Source organism: Zootermopsis nevadensis, unplaced genomic scaffold (genome assembly GCF_977971745.1).
Source record: "Zootermopsis nevadensis isolate Lab colony 2312 unplaced genomic scaffold, Znev_1.0 Znev_ptg000021l, whole genome shotgun sequence".
Lineage (NCBI taxonomy): Eukaryota > Metazoa > Arthropoda > Insecta > Blattodea > Termopsidae > Zootermopsis > Zootermopsis nevadensis.
In genome coordinates, this window is record NW_028259153.1 from 5,121,206 (window position 1) to 5,138,189 (window position 16,984).

The 16,984-nt window shown below is 36.2% G+C and overlaps 2 protein-coding genes across 10 annotated transcripts in view; one reads left to right on the plus strand and one right to left on the minus strand.

The window, feature by feature from the left end:
* Positions 1-4,341, minus strand: part of Rubicon (run domain Beclin-1-interacting and cysteine-rich domain-containing protein rubicon) — a 28,032-nt gene extending 23,691 nt beyond the window's left edge. For 6 of the 8 annotated variants that reach the window (XR_002545161.2, XR_002545162.2, XM_087352339.1 and 3 more), the window contains exons 1-2: positions 3,714-4,226; positions 2,009-2,205 (exon numbers count right to left, since the gene is read on the minus strand). Coding sequence is in view for 6 of the 8 variants with exons in the window: in XM_087352339.1 (XP_087208465.1) it covers positions 2,009-2,194 (186 nt within the window). In the remaining 2 variants the exon portion in view is untranslated. Of the gene's footprint in view, positions 1-1,305; positions 2,206-3,713; positions 4,227-4,250 lie in introns of those variants that run through there. The other 2 variants (XM_022076919.2, XM_087352340.1) reach the window with 2 other exon arrangements.
* Positions 4,342-4,385: 44 nt separating this feature from the next.
* On the plus strand, positions 4,386-10,575 carry Atg3 (Autophagy-related protein 3). Of its 2 annotated transcripts, none has more exons than XM_022076922.2 (7): positions 4,386-4,525; positions 6,815-7,003; positions 7,089-7,223; positions 7,300-7,422; positions 7,917-8,072; positions 8,164-8,291; positions 9,322-10,575. In XM_022076922.2, exons 1-7 carry the CDS (start codon positions 4,454-4,456, stop codon positions 9,470-9,472), a joined length of 954 nt encoding a protein of 317 aa, XP_021932614.2. In that variant the 5' UTR covers positions 4,386-4,453; the 3' UTR covers positions 9,473-10,575. The 2 variants fall into 2 exon arrangements, with proteins under 2 accessions (XP_021932614.2, XP_021932615.2); XM_022076923.2 differs by lacking the exon at positions 4,386-4,525 and adding an exon at positions 4,619-4,686.
* Positions 10,576-16,984: the final 6,409 nt, after the last annotated feature.

Here is a 16,984-nt window from a genome sequence, read left to right on the forward strand (position 1 = left end):
TTGTTATCTCCTGACAGACAGTCACAGAACACTACAACCAAACTTACTGAACTTTGTAACTGTGACCAGCAAATGTAGAAGAAAAGAATGAAAGTCTTAAAGGAGTTAATACTGTTTTGGTAAACAACAATGAAGCAACAATGTTGTGAAAATAAATTCATACTGCCATTTTCTTCCATCACATCTTGAGACTGATAGATATTAATTCCCCATCACTATTCACATGTCCTGTTTCTCATTATCCTTTCTATTCATGCTCCACCATCATTCATGATGACAGGCTTAATAAATTTATTCATTCATTCAATATCCTTGATTAAAGTAACAGTATAAAAATGTAAAACACTTTTAAAATATGTTCAGACAGTACACCACCATTCAGACACAACTCTCATCATTACTTCCATATCCTATTTCAATTTTCTGTTTCCTGATAACAGCAACAAAAGGAAATAAATTATAAGACAGTTCTGAATTACATTCATAAACCACTAAAACACCATTCACACACACCACTTATCATTATTCCCATATCATACAGCAGAGACCTGATTATCCAACCTTCAGTTACCTGATATTCCATTTCATCCAACATGCCAAGTCAGAATGTTTCAGCTTATCAATAATCAACTCAGCATTTAGTGAACTGAATCACACTCCCCCACTATACACCTTCTAATTTTATACTCAGCTACTACAGATGTATTATTGTTCAGGCTCAGAAGCAAATAGCCATTATTAATTTCTTCAAAAAATAAACTCAATTACAAATTTATGTCGTTAAATATTGTTTCTATTTGAGATTTTTTTATTTGATTCCATATCATATTTTCTTCATAATTTAATAATATTGTAAACTGAGTTTTAATTGAGTCGATATTCACCCTCGTATTTTACATTAGTCTTCCACATTCTGACATTTTCAATTATCCAACCATCCTTCAGTCCTGTTTATGTCAGATAATCAGGACAAATATATTTTAATTTTCCATTACCTGATTACAACCATAAAAGACATAAACTGTAAAACAGTTCTAAAATATATTCAGAGTACATGACCAATCACACTCCTATGAAAATATACTGAGGGTCTGAGCCAACAGTTTCTGTCATTATTAACATCTGTACATCCAACAAAGTGTTTTACATGTTCTCTCACATAAGGAAATCACAGGTTATTTTTCTTTTCTACGGCGCAACAGCCTGAATCAAGCCTTGGCTTCCTCTCATGTGGGAGGTTTCTTTGTATTTAAAATGTGCATTTATGAGTAGTGAGTGACCAGCCCATAAAACCACTTTACTTACTTGATACTTGATAATGACAAAAGCAGTGTCCTCCATTTTTAATCACTTAAAAACGTTCAGAGCAATGTGACAACACTATTCAAAGGTTTTTTAGAAAATTATATCCAGCAGAGTTTCTACGCATGGCAGAGATGTTAGGATATGTGCATAAAGAAGCTGAGTATTCTGAAATCATTTTGAGTTTCAAACATTTAGGATTAGGATTGTTTAGGATTATACGACAATGCAGTGCGTTTTTCCAGACAATACTGCAATTTAAAGAGTGTGATACTACCCATAACTACAATATGGAGCACAGAATTTTAAAATGTTTCAAAACCTGCATGTGTTACATGGATCGCAATATTCTCATATTGCAACAGACTGACTGTTCACACACTATACAGTATTTTCTGAAACATTACACAACACTGACAGGAAATCAATTATATAAAAGTCACAGATCAGAAAAATGTAGTGTACAGTTAGGTATCTATAATGAACACTCAACAGAAGCTTCCACTATCTGTTGGGTTGAAACAAAAGTCAAAACATTATGACTGTTAACTCATTAATTTTGTTGCCTGCAACATAAATCATTTTCTTTAACACATTAAATTGATATACACAAATCAGCCCACATTAATGATATTTCCTTGTGTTTCAGTCTGTCTGTTTTCAGTCACTGTTTTTACACAAATAATATAATAATATAAAGTCTTACATCATGATTGAAAACTCTACATCCATGTTTAAATATCTTCTCCATTGCATTATGCAATCGAATTAAGCCACCATATATATTCCATACATTTGAGACCTGACTTATTAGAAGCCCTTCAACTGTCCCCTTCAGTGACTGTAGGAGTTGCTGATATTCTTCCTGGTGATAAAATTCTTCTCTCGACATAGTGCTTCAATCTGAAATTAAACACCTGAATCAACTACAATTAAAAAGATCAGAATGCATTTTCTGGAAAATCCACTGAAGTCCCAAGACACAAAGTAATTTAATTTTAATTTTAATTTAATTTAATATATGGCCCTGTTTAAATTATCATAGTTCCTAACCATAGCAAGGTACATAAACAGGAAATAAATTTATAAAGTTGTCCAAATTACTATACTGACTCCTCCCCATTTTCCCAAACAAGATAAGGTATGGGCACCAGGCATAGAGAAATTGAGACATAACACAATTTTTACAATAATGTGTGTGCATACATTCAATAACGGACACCGACAAGTAATTTGACATAGCATTCACAGTACGGATGAACATTTCTACTACTATGTTCTCCCCCCTCTCTCTCTCACAATTGCTCCATTCACAATGGCATTCTATCTTTTCACAGATTTCTACACATAAAATAAAATGTTGCACAACAACAAAAACATGATGACTAAACCAAAATATATGTTGGGGTAATATAACTGCATGTTCTCTTTTTATTACACATAATAATTTATATTAGTTACATCAAGCACGAGAAAAGAGCAATGTTCACACCAACAGATATTTGCAGTAATTAACTACATCATACAGAGTCTTCTGAAAATTTATGAGACATAAGATTCTCAAGGTAGTGAAGATGTTAATGTTGGCCTTCTGGTCTGTAATGTTATGTGGATTTGTTGGTTGATATCAATATTTTGAAGGAAAAGCTGTGAAGTTGGAGGCAGTATATACATTCATGTTCACAACCAGAAGACAAAGATCAACATGTAGGATTTGAGGTTTCCAAAGTAGCTGTCTTCTGCGTTCTTGCGCCTTGCAGTCTGGTAGAAGTTTACAAATGTTTCAGAGGTGCCTGTTGCCTCTATCACCAGCGCAATAACTAAACAGCATGACTCTCATCCTCTTCCTAACTGGTTCATCCAAAGTTCACATTGTCCAAATAGTTCCCATATTGCTAACCAATTATATGAGCATGGCTTACTCATTACCCTGATGATGGAGGCAGCAAGCACCTCTGAAATGTCAGTAATCTTCTGTGCAACAACCCAGAAGACTGACACCTTCAACAGATATATGAGACCATCAGCAAAATATAAAGTTCTCACATAAAAAAATCATTTTTACAAAATCACAACCTCATTAGAGTTATCAATCTAACCTAAATACCCTGACTTGCTTAGAATTGTTGAACATGATTCATTTAACTTATTCACCTGTCCAACATTAGTCTATATCATTTTATCAGTTCTCAAAACATATAAAACCATTATAATAAAGTGACTATAACCAAATGAAGGCATGAAAATTAAAAAGTAATATGACAGTAGCCAAGTAAGAATTAAATAAAACCCACATCTATAACTAACAATAAAATACTTAGTGTTTGCTTATATGTTGCTGAAATATTAGTCTTCCAAAGTGAACACTTAAACAAGATGTAATTAAATGACACTTAAAAAATTATACTTACATAATGTTTAAAAGTCTTTGTAAAGATATTTAAACAAATTAACCTGGTGTGAATAATTATTTTTCATACTCCAGCTTGTTAAATCATTCCAAGTTACACAAAATGATGAAAATGGATTTTGGAAAAATATTTGATGGGGATATATGCATTATGAATGAACATGGGACTTGTCACATTAACATAAGATGAGCAAAGACTGCCACTCCCACTGCATTGCATTTAATGCTAAAATTACATGTCGTCTGTCTATACATCACATATTGTGCACTTGCCAAATGTGCTGGCAAAGTGCAACCAGAACACCCCACCCAAATTTCCATTTTATTTATTTATACTTATTCTTGTTCACATTCGGCTACTATGTAGTCAAATAATCACTTATACAGCTCTCATTCTCTTTGAAATAAAAAAATTACTTCCGTTTTCACCACTCTATTTAAATAACTTATTTACATTCGAAATTTCCCTTATCATTTACGAATCTGGGATTATTTGACAGATGGCAGCACATTTATTCCTTATACAATAATATCAAACCTCGTCAATGATGGTAAAATCCCGATAGTTCGTATCCATGATCGTAGTTGTCAAGGTCGACTTTCCGCTTGTTCGTACGACCAGTCTCGAGTATAACTTGGTAATAAATTGAATTTGACAAAAAGGTATATATATTAGGGAAGTCGGTAACGTGCGGCGAAAATTCATATTTCTAATATTTGCAAGGATTATTACAACATAAGATGCAGAACGTAATAAACACAGTTAAAGGAACTGCCTTGGGCGTAGCAGAATATCTGACACCTGTACTGAAGGTAAACATTGTTATACCTTGACGTCCAAATGTACTTGGTGCATGATGTTAGGTACAGATTGAATTAGAATTAGAATTTAGATTTCATAAATCGTTCATAGTACAAGCCAAGGATGTGGAACGTGTCATAGTATGAATATGAACACTGAGCATAGTCAAATTGTAATTACATGCTTATTACATCTGTTTACATTTATTTAATGTATACGGTATTTAATAATTTTCAATTGAAGTAAATTTTTCTATAGTGTAGAAAGAGTGAGATAAGAGATAACCATTTAATGCTGACTTATATCATGATGTAAACTTTTAATGCTGTCTGGAAGAGTATTGAACAATTTGATTCCTTCATCTTTCTGATAATTAGCGAGTAGCACTCAGTTTTTTCTGTCTGTTGAATTTCCCAAGAAGATTATTGCATGATGGATTGGAAATATGCAAAGTAAACTAATTTTAAAGTATCATTTTTCAACAGTGGTGTGTCTTTTCTCATGGCAAAGCATGCTAAAGTTACTTTGGTATAATGTATCCAATGGCCATTTTCTAGTTTAAGTTTTCATCAGTTTATAAACCAAGTAATTTCAGTTGTTTTATTACCATAACCTATATTAAAATTTATACTTGTTTTCTTGTTAGTAGTAAAGTTCAAGAATCTTAAAACTTTGCATACCGTGTAGTGTATTAGAATATCAAATAAGTAACAAACAACTATTAACACTATAAAAAAGACACTATTGCCATACGATGCCACTGATGATGACCTCTTGAGGTTGAAACTCGTATGGCAATAGTGTTTTTTATAATGTTAATAGTTGTTTGTTACTTATTTGATATTCTAAAGTTCAAGAAGTTTGTCAAAATTTAAGGTGAGTTTATTGGCTTTAAATCAGTTATTTAATTATCAAAGACATCACTAATAGAATTTAGAAAATAGTCACTATCAGGATTATAAACAGTACTAGTATCATCAGCAAAGAGTATAGAGAGAGAATTATTTGGCGGAGATCATTGATATATGTTTGAGAAAAAGAAGACCTTGAGAAACTCCATGTTTTACAGTTCCCCAGTTTGAATGAGTTAGAATTTGAATTAGGAATTTAATTTGTATTCTTTGTTTTCTGCCATGAAGATATGATCTAAATTGTTGCCCCGCTTTGCCTTTAATTCCATAAAAATTTAGTTTCAATAATAACATGTCATAATTCACACAGTCAAATGCCTTAGCAGGGATACAGAATATTCTACCAACATGCATTTTATCATTAAGGACACACAAGATTTCATCTAAGAATTTGTACAAGGCTTTGTTAGTTGACAGGACTTTTCTAAATCGTTTCTCTGGGGTACTGTCATTGTAGATGCAGGATTTTTCACCTCTTTATACCTGTGAATATTTAAGTTATTCTGGGAAGGTTCCTTTTATAAGTGATTGATTACGGAGAGAAATTAGAGAAACAGCCCACTTATCACTGGTTTTATTGAATAATGATCTTTCATAATACAATCTATAAAAAAAATGACAGTGGAACCACGGTTCCGTAGAATCTGACGTAAATACGTCTTTGTATTTAAATTATATTTAGGCAATAAATACAATGAAAGGAAGTTTATATATTAGCTTTATTCTAAATATTCCCTTTATACATGCTTTACAATTGAGTAAATAGTTTGATTAAGACATTGCTTAATTATCTATCCCTCATACGTTCAGCATTAGTTTTGGGTATTTTTTTGGGAACTTCATGTTCATTATTTAATACTTCTATTTTTTTATGTTTTCTGTACTGTCTCATATATTCTGCATTACGGACTCTTTTAGCTTCAATGTCATCCATCTTGCTATCTCTACTTAGTAGCAGTAGCGTGAAGTGCGATGCACCTTTATCCCTTACCTCACCTTTATCCTTGTGGGTAAGAAAGTTTGTATTTATGTCACCAAAGATGATAAATTCAGCTCTGGGTTTATAGCGATACTTTATATTGCATTCCGACTTAATCATGAATTGCTCAAAATCTCCTGTGGGCATTCTGTATATGGCTAAAATATACATGTTCTTTAAAGAGAAGATATAGTCTGTGACTGTAATCTTGAGACTTGAGGGGCAAGGAAGTGGGGTGAAGGAAATAGTATCTGCCTTTAAAGCTTCAGACTTCCTGCATTCCTTGCAAGTCTCAAGATTACAGTTGTGTACTGTACATTAGTTTTATGTATTTGTAAATATAAGAATTTTGCCAGGTTAACCAATAAGTTTTGTTTGTTTATTTTTCTTTTTTCATTGTCACCAAACAGGAATCCAAGTTCAGGGAAACTGGAGTGTTGACTCCTGAAGAATTTGTGGCTGCTGGAGACCATTTAGTACACCATTGTCCAACATGGCAGTGGGCTACAGGTGATGAAGGCCGAGCCAAATCATATCTGCCACGGAATAAACAGTTTCTTATTACACGCAATGTTCCATGTCCTCGAAGATGTAAACAGGTATTTACAACTCATGCCTGAACTGTTGCCATGTTGACTTATATTACAAGGTTTCTACTTACTAAGATATATTTCTGTCTTGCAGATGGAATATTGTGATGATCAAGAAAAAATTATAGAAGCTGATGACCCCGATGGAGGCTGGGTAGATACTCACCACTTTGACACAGGTGCTTCAGGATTAGATGATAAATTTTCTGAAATGACCTTGGAGTCAAAGGTTAGTAAAAGGATAGTAGTGCCATGCTGCATTCATTGAACTTGAATCAGTTGAATTTTAAAATTTATGCTTCTAGATTGAACTTTCCAACAATGTAGACAATGGTAAAGATGATGATGATGATGATGAAGAAGACGAAGAAGAAGCTGCAGACATGGAAGAGTTTGAAGAGAGTGGACTACTTGATGAACAGGATAAGGTAATGCATATGATGTACTTGATTTGTTCATTATTTGAAATTGGACATCTAGAAAATTTCCACAAAGTCTGCACATGTTGATATCTGTTTTAAAAGAAGGAAAGTGACAGAGGTAATAAAACATGATGCTTTAAAGTTGGCTGTCTTTTGGGTTGTTGCGCCATGTAGTCTGGTAGAATTTTACCATTTCAGAGGTCCATGCAGTCTCCATCATTAGGGCGATATCACCCTGATGATGGAGGCAGATTACAAGTACATAAGTGCATTTTCCCTTCACCCTGTCTTACAATCAGATGTCACTTACAAGACCTGGAATTTGTAATAGTGCCAGTACCATGCCAAATGAAGTTGACAATTTCTCATTAATCTGTAGGGTCAATCTCCCACTTTGTCCTATTCACATGTAATACAGTGCTGTGCAAAATAGTTTTGCCTTTCATGATTCGTGTGAATGATTAATTTTTTGATATATATGCATGTTTTAATTTACAAAGGCAACTCTGGATACTCTGCAAAATACTGAAAAGGCAGTTGGAGACACTTCAAATCAAGTTGGAGGAGAAATCATACACACAAGGACTTACGACCTCCACATTACTTATGATAAATATTATCAGACACCTCGCCTATGGCTGTTTGGATATAATGAGGTAAGTTTGTATAAATTTGAAAATTAATTGTAATTAACAGAATTTAGTAGTATGTGCTATGTGAGATGTTAAAAAAATGTTATGCTTTCAGAATCGAAAACATCTAACTGTAGAACAGATGTATGAAGATGTAAGCCAAGACCATGCCAAGAAGACAGTGACAATGGAGACACATCCTCACCTTCCTGGACCTCCTATGGCTTCTGTTCATCCATGCAAGTGAGTGATGTCCATTTCTTTTTACACTGTGCTCTTATACACATGTGGACCATAACATTGTATGTGATGATTATTTCTGCTGGTCTGTTTCGGTTTTAAACCATTGTTGCACAGTATTTAATCTTTGTCATGAATGGGGAGTGGAGGATAGTCATTCATCCTTAGTCATCTTGAATGATATTCCATAGATCTCATGACCCAGAGAACAACATCCATTCCAAAAGTATTTTAAAAATATATTTAGAATGTATCTAATATTTGGTCATGTCTAATTTTTGTGTATTGTTCAAACTCCCCCCCCCCCCCCCTTCTGGCTCTTGCGAAGATAGTAAAAGAACTTCGGGTTCCATAAAAGGCAGGGAATTTCTTGACTAGCTTAGCATACTATTAACTTCTTTTCAAGCTCCATGGAATCTCGTTTAAAACATGCTCAGAAGCTAGAAAGGAGCAAAGGTCATTCTATTATTACTTCTCACCACTGAAATTAAAAAAAAAAAGTAAAGCTGTCCCACTATACACCCCTTCTCAACCTTCACCTCAGCACTAGATGGGGGTGAGTGGCTGGCATCACACCCCAGCCATGCTTTACCCCCAGGAAAGGACCCTGGCACCCACTGGATAGGAGGCTGGGTGGGCGGGACCCAGAACTGGTCTGGACACAGAGGCTAGAGGAAAACATCCTCTGCCCCCCCATCAGGGATCGAACCCTGGTCATCCAGTCTGTAGCCAGTCACTATATTGACTGAGCTACGCTGGTAGCCACAAAATATGGTCATGTTTTAATAGTATCCAACTGTAGATATAATAAATTCTTGGGCTACCAGCCAGGTCCTCGTTGTTGTCCTCCAGGTACTGAAGTTCAGTACCCAGAGAACAAGGACAAAGATGGTTCTCAAAATGGTGTTTTCTCCATTCAGCCACCTGACACAGCTGGTAGCTCAAGAAGAATTTGTTTTATTTAGTTGCCATGAAAGCTTCAGATCATACACAACTGTAGATTGATTGGTTTACGATTCTGTTTTGTTGCCAGGCATGCAGAAGTAATGAAGAAGATCATCCAAACTGTTACTGAAGGAGGTGGTGAGCTGGGAGTCCACATGTACCTAATCATTTTTCTGAAATTTGTACAAGCAGTAATCCCAACAATAGAACATGATTTTACTCAGAATTTCACAATGTGATTCAAAACAGGAAAATTTGCTCTCCTTTGTTCATTCATTACTTTGCGGGAAGCCTGATGCATTAAAATGGCTACAAACTGAGATGGCAAATATGCATAAGCATTCCATGTCATCATAACTTGCCTTTTTGCTTCAGCTCATGAGAAGTAGCAAACTGTGTTTAAAAAACCATGCAAGTTTGCTTGATTTTTGATAGGTTTATGTGTGATAAACCTCAGATGAACTGTTGTGTATTTCTGTTGTGATTACATTACTACATTATAGCACAGCAACAGTAAGATGCTGGATGTAATATACTTAAGCTTGCACGCTATGCTATTAATGCAAGAGTACTTCTCTTTTACTTCTGTTTAATGACTCTACAGCAGTAGATATACTGACCTTGTTAATCTGATATCAAGTACAAGCCTAATAATTGCTTTGCAAAGCAATCACAAACTAAAATATAAAAGATAGTGAACTACACTGTAATGTGTAATGCTTGACTTGACACATTGCACAGTGTGCTTGATTCCCTTCCCTCAAAGTGTTGTTTCACCAATTACTAAAATGTAATTTGAAAGTAGCATGTTATGAACACTTCAAAATAAAATAACAGCAAATATTCTGTAATACCCGATGCATTGAAGTCCCTAACTTTGGTCATGAGAAATAATAAACCTTGACTTTTTATCATCTGTCTGAATGTATGTGAAAATGTGAAGCTAAAGGAACAGAAAATGCAATACGTAACTCTGTTAAACATTAAGAAAGTTATGACTATTGTTATAACATGTATGGGAAAGTGGCAAGCCTGGAAGCAGGTCATATTGAAGAAGAGGTGTTCATGTGAGCATTAATGACATCAAAGCAATGCTGAGACATTTTTAATACACTGCTTTCTTTGAAAATGAATTTTCAAGTAAATTTTAAAGAACAGTAATTTTGGTAAAGTGGGAAGACTGAATGTTTCCATATAACACCCCACCCCCACCCCCATCTATTTGCAGTCAACATTTACCTTACAGCGTTGTACCTGAGCATTGAGAATTTCCTTTGTGGTTTAATTTATTTTGGTGCACAACCTGACTAATTGTACTAGCAAATAAAGGTTATTACACATATCTAATTTTTATGGCATCTTTTTAAACTTTTTGGTAGTCAATTATGTTCACATGTCTCAAGGCACCCGATAGTTTTGAACCAGTGGAATGACAGTGATGAAACTTATGATTACTCCTTTTGGTTTCACCTAGTCATTTTTTTAAGTCTTCCTATTTGAAATTTATCCCAATTCAGTATGTTTCATTCAGTAATTAAAGTGTAATGAGAGATCGTATTTTAAATAATACTGTAATTGGCACCAAGTGAAAAGAATTTATCAAGACATCAGAATGCCACCTATTGTATAGATCAGGGGTCAACCTGGTCCCTACTGCCCACTAGTGGGCAATTCAAGCTTTCATGGTTGGCGGTGGGGTTTTTTGTCCGTTGTTACAAATTTTGTTCTTCCTCCATATATCGAATACATTGCTAACAACTTCGCGAGTTTCACTTTTTAAAATATGCTTTTGCAATTTACTTTTGAATTCCATCTCTAAACTTTGAATATAGATAATAATTCACCGGACACTTCTCGAAGTATACTCGTGGACGAGGGAGCAACGAATGAGCTAAATAGCCAAAGGCATGAGTTTAGTGCGCAAAACAAGGGCGGGGCTTACCACCGGCCATCACTGTCTTCGAGCTGCACCTCTTTCATGGTGGTGGGCAGTACGTGCGGCACCAGTGGGCAGTAAGGAAATTTTACCATCAACAAAGATACAAAAGTGGGCGGTAGGTATAAAAAGGTTGACGACCACATCAGAGCACTAACTGAGAGGTTTGACTCGAGGTTAGCTGGTGTGGGGAACCCCTTAGTTCGGCAACTCGGAAGACACTCGTGCCGAATGAGGGCTGCCAGAGTTCACCCAAGGGCAACCGAGGGCGACTGATGTTCAGCAGGCCAGCCGAAGCCATCCCCAAAAGACGGCCAAGTCAGCACAACGAGTGGTTAGACTACTCGGCTACCCTGACTGAGGTTTTCCGTGCTTTCCTCAGTTGTAAGGCGAATGCCAGGGTATAACTTAATAGGGGCACGGCCCGCCACCCTTCCCCCCGATCATGGAGGCCATCAGCTGAAGTGATCTTCCCCCCATGCCGCAGAGGCCTTCAGCCGAAACGGCCCCTCCCTCTCTGGGTTCATACCCCAGAGACCCAACCAACCAAATTCCTTCGACAACTTGCCTGACAGGATAACCTCCCATCAGCAGCAACAAATCCCAGTTTGAATGGTCGAGGCTCCCGCCACGACGAAACCCCGTTAGCGTTAGCAAAATTTCCGTTCTTATATTACGACCGTTTACCATTTCCAGCAATGCGTCTTGTGCGCAGGAATGGTTTCACCTAGGTAGGGACGATGCTTGCGCTTGCGCAGGCCTCTGCCCTCAGTTAGCTTCTTTGGTTGGTTGGTTGGTTGGTTGGTTGGTATAGATGAAGAACTGGATAGATATAAATGTACTTCATGTGGATTCTGCAGTTTTAGGAAGACTCCAAATTGTACAGCCTATGGAATATTCAGCTTTGGTTGTGGTCAAAATATTGCATGAAAATGAACGTACTAGGTGTGTTCCAAGTGTGGTAGCCCTAACCAAACAGAACATCATACCCTTGGTCCTCGGCTAGAGGCTACATTTCTGACCCAGCACTTTGCTGGTCTTGGAGAAATTTTGAGTTCTGGTGTATTCCAACTGTTTTCTGCCGATTTGCTGGTAGAATGTTTTCCTGTTAGAAGTTGGCAGTTCCCACACAGTCACTGCCTCACATCACAGTGAGAAAGTCATGTGAATTTGTTTTCCTATTAATTATGAAAATAATGAGGCTTTCAGTTTCATGTTCACAAGACACAAAAATGCCTTCAGTAACAGTCATGAATTGGTAATGTTGTGTGGGAGTGATGGAGGTAGTGGGTTCATAAATTTAATGAGACACTCAAAATGACCCCAAGTTCAGTGCCCTTCTCAACACCTGCACATAAGCCCCCAAACAGATAATGATCATAGGTAAGAGACAAGTTTACATTAAGGATATGAGAATACAAATAAGTATCTCAGATTGTCATGCAGCACAGTTCATCACATAATTAGAAACAAATTTCACATGTCAAGCCAGATGGGTTCTAGAGATGAATGCTAGGTGATGCCAAAGAGGACACGATTGTTGCATGCTGATGTCTTGTATGCCACACAGTGAATTCAGATGTTTTTTTTGATTCAGACACTCAGCACAGACAAGACATAGATGTATATATACAATCATGAAACAAAAAGAATACAAACAATGAAATCAAGTTTAATTCCCCACATCATTTTGTGCTGCCACCTGAAGGTTTTCCATGTCATTACAAGGTTTCTATTACCCAGAGGACCATGTAGGGACATTCAATTCCACACTTGTTTGATTTTACAAGTTTTATCATGTGTTTCATTTGTGAAGTCTAAATATTCTAATACCCTGCCATGGCTGCATAGTAAGGTTATTTTAAATGTTTACATTGTCAGAGGGTTAATGTCATCAGTATTTGGTCATAATGAAGACCAAGAACTAGGACACATGTTACTGATGAATATTGAGAGAGTGAGGAACATGAAGCACGACAAAAAAATTAAGCCTGATATTGATAGATTAATCTGTTTGGTGGCTCCGTCACCATGGCATGGCACGTCCTCAGGTTGCAGATGGAGGAACAGTTTCCATGGAGGTTAGCTGCAGATATATTGAATAAGAAGTGGACAGCTGACAAGGGGTGGTCCTCCAGCTTGGAGGTTAGGCATGAAGCTAACCACCTTTCACCATAAAAAACTGTCTTCTTATGAAAATTTCTATCAAGCCTCAAAACCAGACAGACTCTTTGGCATGACCATGGCAGTTTAAAAAGGATTTGAGATTTGGTACCTGGAGAGTCTCTATAGGGCAGGGGCACAGAAATCAGTGAGTAGGAATTAGAGAAGCATAAGTTGGATTTAGTGGCAGTGCGGGAGGTGTGATGGGAGGCAGAGGGCATGATCCCAGTGGAAAATGTTGTTTTTTCTATGAAAATGGGAATGATAATCAGTTAGGGACAGGTGGTGTCCCCTCATAGCAGAATTAGGACAGTGGTGAAGACAGTATAATTTCTTAGTGACAGGTTCTTATGTAATTCCAGCAGGGTGTTGGTGTGACATTATTGCCCTTAATATTCATGCCCCAACTGAAGACAAAAGTGATGATATTAAAGATAGCTTTTATGAAGTAGAATCGGTATTTGATTCATTTGGCAGGTATCACATGAAAATTCTGCAAGGATATTTCAATGCAAAAATTGGGAGAGGATATTTTCAAAGCCACAATAGGTAATGAGAGTCTGCATGCACTTAGTACTGACAATGGTTAGAGCAACAAACTTTGCCGCATCAATGGATTTAATTGTAAAGAGTACAAAATTTCTGCATCATAATATTTATAAATACACTTGGACCTATCCAGATGGTAGCACACACAATCAGATAGGTCATGTTATAGTAGATAATAGAAGGTAGGAAGGTATACTGTAGCAAAATTTCAGCCAAAGAAGAACTAGGATACTACAGGAGGAAGCAAAATAAACCATGGTTTGATTAAGAATGTTCAAAATTGATAGATTGAAGGAAGCAAACAAGATTTCAATGTTGCAGAACCGAAACAAAACGAATACGGATTATCTATGTAACATAAGACGTGAAGTTAGTAGAACCTTTAGGAATAAGAAACGGGAATATCTGAAAGGTAAAATTATTGAGCTTGAAAGAAATAATGGCAAAACTATCAGATATATGTACAGAGGCATAAATGATTTATGAAAGGATATCAACCTCAGGCTAATTTTGTAAAGGATAATTATGGAACTTACTTGCAGATCAAATCAAAAGTTTGAATAGGTGGAAACATTTCTTTAACTAGCTCTTAAATGATCATGGGACTGATGATGTTAGATTAAAATACATACAACTGAACTGTTAGTGCCAGAACCTAGTTTAAATGAAGTTGAACTAGCCATTGGAAAGTCAAAAAGTTATAACTCTCCAGGTTCTGATCAAGGTAGTAAAAACTTGCATATGGAGATGCATAAGCTTATTCAGTTAATTTGGGATAGGGAAGAGATACCACAACAATGGAAGGACTCCATAATTATTTCTATTCATAAGAAGGGGGACAAGACTGAGTGTGGTAATTACCGAGGAATTTCTCTATCAACCTCATGCAAATTGTATCAAACATTCTTCTGGCAAGATTAACCCCATATGCAAATGAAATTATAGGGAATCATCTGTGTGGGTTCAGATGAAACAGGTCAACGATTGATCAGATCTTTTGCATTTGTCAGATACTAGAGAAAAAATGGGAGTTCAGTGGGACTGCACATCAATTATTTATAGATTTCAAAAAAGCCTATGACTGTGAATAGAAAAGTGCTATACAATATTCTCAATGAATTTGGTATACCAAAGAAGCTAGTGATTCTAATAAAAATGTGCTTAAATGAAACCTGTAGCAAAATTCATATAGGTAAATATTTATCTGACTTATTTTCCATCAAGAACGGTCTGAAACAAGGAGATGCTTTGTCTCCATTGCTCTTTAATTTTGCATTAGAATACGCCATCAGAAAAGTCCAAGATAGACAGGAAGGTTTGCAACTGGCATATGCTGATTATGTTAACTTAAATATTATTAAATTTCAGCTGAATTGCTTGAGATTTGTCAAATTTAAAATAAACTGTAACCTGTTTAGGGAAGAAATGTATGAAGTTCTTTATCTCACAATGTGTTGATACAAGCAATTTCTTCCATCTACACAAAGACAACTACAATGAAACTGTAAAGGTATGGAAACAAATTGTTAGCAGTTTTAATTTGGATCATTCTTTTACATCAGGTAAAACCTAAAATTAAAATATGAAGACCAAGGTATATAATTTCTACATATTTTATTTTATTATATTTAGATGGGATTTGGTACCTGGAACATTAGGAGCCTCTATAGGGCTGGGGCACTGAAATCAGTGTGTAGGGAATTAGGGAATTATAAGTTAGACTTAGTGGCAGTGCAGGAAGTGCGATGGGAGGGGGAGGGCACGATCCCAGTGGACAATTTTACATTTTTCTATGGAAAGGGGAATGACAATCATCAGCTAGGGACGGGTTTTTTTGTTCATAGCAGAATTAGGGCAGCAGTTAAGAGAGTAGAATTTGTTAGTGACAGGTTGTCTTACGTAATTTTGGAAGGACGTTGGTGCGACATCATTGTCCTTAATGTTCATGCCCCAACTGAAGACAAAAGCGATGATATCAAGGATAGCTTTTATGAAGAATTGGAATCAGTATTTGATACATTTGGCAAGTATCACATGAAAATTCTGCTAGGAGATTTCAATGCAAAAATTGGGAGGGAGGATGTCTTCAAACCCACAATAGGCAGCGAGAGTCTCCATGCACTTAGTAATGATAATGGCGTCAGAGCAGTGACCTTCGCTACGTCAAAAGATTTAATTGTAAAAAGTACAAAATTTCCACACCGTGATGTTCATAAATACACTTGGACTTCCCCAGATGGCAGAACACACAATCAAATAGATCATGTTTTAGTAGATAAGAGAAGGCAGACAAATGTAATTGATGTGAGATCATTCAGAGGAGCAGATTGCGACACTGATCATTATCTGGTGGTAGCAAAAGTGAGGGAGCGGCTTTCAGTAAGTAGACGAACTAAACAAAATTTTGACACAGAAAGATTTGATTTGAAAAAATTAAGTGAGGGAGAGGCAAAGGAACAATATCAAGTTGAAATTTCGAATAGGTTTCAAATTTTAGAGACAAATGAGGATAATGAAAGTGTGGACATCAACAGGGAGTGGGAAAATGTCAGAAACTGCATCAAAATTTCAGCAAAAGAGAAACTAGGATACTACAGGAGAAAGCAAAATAAACCGTGGTTTGATGAAGAATGTTCAAAATTAATAGATCGAAGGAAGCAAACAAAATTTCAATGGTTGCAGAACCCAAACAAAACAAATGCGGATAATCTATGTAACGTGAGACGTGAGGCTAGTAGAACCTTTAGGACTAAGAAAAGGGAATACCTGAAGGGCAAAATTGCTGAACTTGAGACAAATAATAAGGAAAAAAACATCAGAGACCTGTACAGAGGCATTAATAACTTTAAGAAAGGATATCAACCCCAGACTAATTTGGTAAAGGATGATAGTGGCAATTTGCTTGCAGATCCAATAAAAATTGTGAATAGGTGGAAAAATTTCTTTAGCGAGCTCTTAAATGTTCATAATACTGGTGATATTAGACAGATTAAAATGCATACAGCTGAACTGTTGGTGCCAGAACCTAGCTTAGATGAAGTGGAACTAGCCATTGGGAAGTTGAAAAGTTATAAATCTCCAGGAATTGATCAGATTCCGGCCG